The sequence below is a fragment of the Tenrec ecaudatus genome, chromosome X, assembly GCF_050624435.1.
Source record: "Tenrec ecaudatus isolate mTenEca1 chromosome X, mTenEca1.hap1, whole genome shotgun sequence".
Taxonomy (NCBI): Eukaryota; Metazoa; Chordata; class Mammalia; order Afrosoricida; family Tenrecidae; genus Tenrec; species Tenrec ecaudatus.
The window spans coordinates 112,285,292-112,287,791 of NC_134548.1; the positions used below are offsets into that span (position 1 = coordinate 112,285,292).

At 50.2% G+C, this 2,500-nt stretch overlaps 1 protein-coding gene across 2 annotated transcripts; it reads left to right on the forward strand.

Moving 5' to 3' along the window:
- The first annotated feature begins 518 nt into the window (after nucleotides 1-518).
- On the forward strand, nucleotides 519-2,500 carry TCEAL1 (transcription elongation factor A like 1). Of its 2 annotated transcripts, XM_075539070.1 has the most exons (3): nucleotides 519-667; nucleotides 998-1,057; nucleotides 1,365-2,499. In XM_075539070.1, the coding sequence occupies exon 3, from the start codon at nucleotides 1,394-1,396 to the stop codon at nucleotides 1,964-1,966; it is 573 nt and encodes a 190-aa protein (XP_075395185.1). In that variant the 5' UTR covers nucleotides 519-667; nucleotides 998-1,057; nucleotides 1,365-1,393; the 3' UTR covers nucleotides 1,967-2,499. The 2 variants fall into 2 exon arrangements, with proteins under 2 accessions (XP_075395185.1, XP_075395186.1); XM_075539071.1 differs by lacking the exons at nucleotides 519-667; nucleotides 998-1,057 and adding an exon at nucleotides 1,155-1,252 and having other exon boundaries at nucleotides 1,365-2,500.

The following is a 2,500-nucleotide window of genomic DNA, read 5'->3' on the forward strand; positions in this document are numbered from 1 at the left end:
AAGAACATCTTTGGTCTTTACAGATTTATATACTTTATACACATAACTCTTTCTGAGATATTTTTCATTAGGGTATATATTTAAACACACCAAAAATGTAATTTACTTCAGTATACACAATGGACTGGAACTTCTATTTTGTGATATAGGTTTGGGAGTCAACAAACAAAGGAAAAATGAGACAAGAGGTAAAAACATTTTGTAGTACCTACATGGACATAATGGGGCTATGGATGTGGATTAAAGCGGAGAGAAATGATGAAGGTGAAAATAATCAAATATCAGGGAAGCATCTGGATTGCCAGGGAAATAATGGACCTTGGTGGGGGGGGGGATGGGGAGAGAAAGGCTCTAGCAGAGGAAGCTGCAGTTTAGAGGTGGCATTAACCCCGTGGACTAGATGTGATTGGCTTGGTAACGGAAAAGTGCAAATATGGGAGGGGGTGAATGACAATGCCAGGTGTATTAGGGGCCAGGGGGATAGTGGCTGGCCACGTCACTGGTCAAAGTGGTGACAGGGGATCTGAGCTCGGTGGTGACGAGGGGCCCTCACGTGACCGGGAGGGAGCCTGTCTGCCCAAATCCCTCCAGTCCTGCTCCTTTTTGCAGGTCTAGGCGCCCGTCTTCCTACTGCCCTTCCGTCAAGGGGGAAAGCAGAGAGAAGGAAGTAAGTTGCCTCGATCTCCTTAAATCCGTTGCGTGAGGACCAGGATGGCAGATATTTCCAGTGCGGAAAATGGTGGTTTGGGGGTGGGATAGTGAGTGAAGCCCCGGGAAAGAAATAATAACCGTTGCTAGGCATTTCTTTGCTTCCACCTTCTGCCTGGGGGCGGGGGTGGGGGGGAGGAAGCCTTTGTCGGGAGAGGAGGAGCAGGGGTCAAAAGGGTGTTTGCGGCGTCAGGCTGGTAACCCTGGAGACACTGGTGTGTCCAGAAAGGGGGCGTGTCAGGCCGTCCCTCTTCCCTGCCCCCCTACCCGGTCTCAAATCTGTCTGTAGGTCACTTCAAGGAGAGGCCCACCGCGAGCAAGCTGCCCGGAGAAGTGCCGGTGGCAAAGGGTGAGTAGTGGTCTGGGCCTGGAGTAGCAGCGGTGGCGCCGAAGGAAGCCTTGTCTGTGGTCCCGGCGCGGCGCCCCGCCCCACCCATATCACCGCGGCCGCCCGAGGCCTGCTGGGAAAGCGGTGGGATGCCGGGAAACCCCAGGCTGGGAAAGAGAGAGACGTGGCCAAGTCCGGCGAGCCCCACGCCTCTCGGTAGGCAGACATTTGAGGGTCTGGGGCCCCGAATCTGGAAATGGCAGGTATTGGAACCCACGGTTGGGGTGCTGGCGTATTCCGACTCTTTTCCTTTCTTGTTTCCGGACAGTAACTGTTTAAAGAAGACAAATTCTCAGCATGGAAAAGCCACCCAAAGAAAACGTAGAAGAGCCACAGAACTCCCCAGAGACTGTGCAGCCCCTGCCTCCCCTGGAGACCCTTCCCGAAAAGCACTCTCCCAGGGAGGAGGAAGAAGAGGAAGAGGAGGACGAGGACGAGGAGGACGAGGACGAGGAAGAAGACGAAGAGGAAGAGGAGGAGCAGCAGGAGCAGTCATCAGAGGAGCAATCTTCCGAGGAGGATGAGGAGGAATTCTTTCCCGAGGAACTCCTTCCTGAGCTCTTACCTGAGATGCTCCTCTCAGAGGAGCGCCCTCCTCTGGAGCACCTTTCTGCGAAGCACCTGTTGGAGGAGCGCCCCCCGATGGAGCAACCTCCTTGTGGCGTAGGCAAACATAAGCTAGAGGAAGGCAGTTTCAAGGAAAGGCTGGCTCGGTCTCGCCCGCAACTTAGAGGGGAGATACATGGCAAGAATTTAAGCAACGAGGAGATGATCCAGGTAGCCGAGGAGATGGAGGAGATGAAGAGAGTAAGAAACAAACTGCTCATCATGCACTGGAAAGCAAAACGAAACCGTCCTTACCCTATTTGATGCCGTCTACCTTGAGCGCTGACTCGCCACCCGAAATTTTCCGTTTGCCGTTTTTCCTGCCCCTTTTGGCCCACTTCCACTTTTTAGCTTCTGGTGTGGTTTTCTTTTAGGTCGGCCTCTTGTGAGTGGTATCAAATTGGTTTTGTCCTTTCCCTACCCCCCTCTCGACAGTCTCCATCATTGGGTCATGAATTTCACCTTCTGGCCCAAAGATGTACATTCTGTATTGTGCAGTTGGGGGGTGGCGGTGGTGAGAAAGCAACTTCCAAAGTATATATATAAAATCTCATTTTTATATGTATAAAAACGCCAGCTATGTATATTTCTATAGTCATGCAACAAAAGCAAAACTATATGATACATCAAAAGCTGAATGATATCTGATAAAATAATAGGCAAAGTTAATTTTTGCTTTTCTGGATTTCTCATCTTTAACCTTATGTTGCTGTTTTCGTGTTGCCAAAAACTTACATGAAGAGAATGTGAAACAGTTAAAAAACAAATTTATGAAGATTATATGGCACTTAATAAATA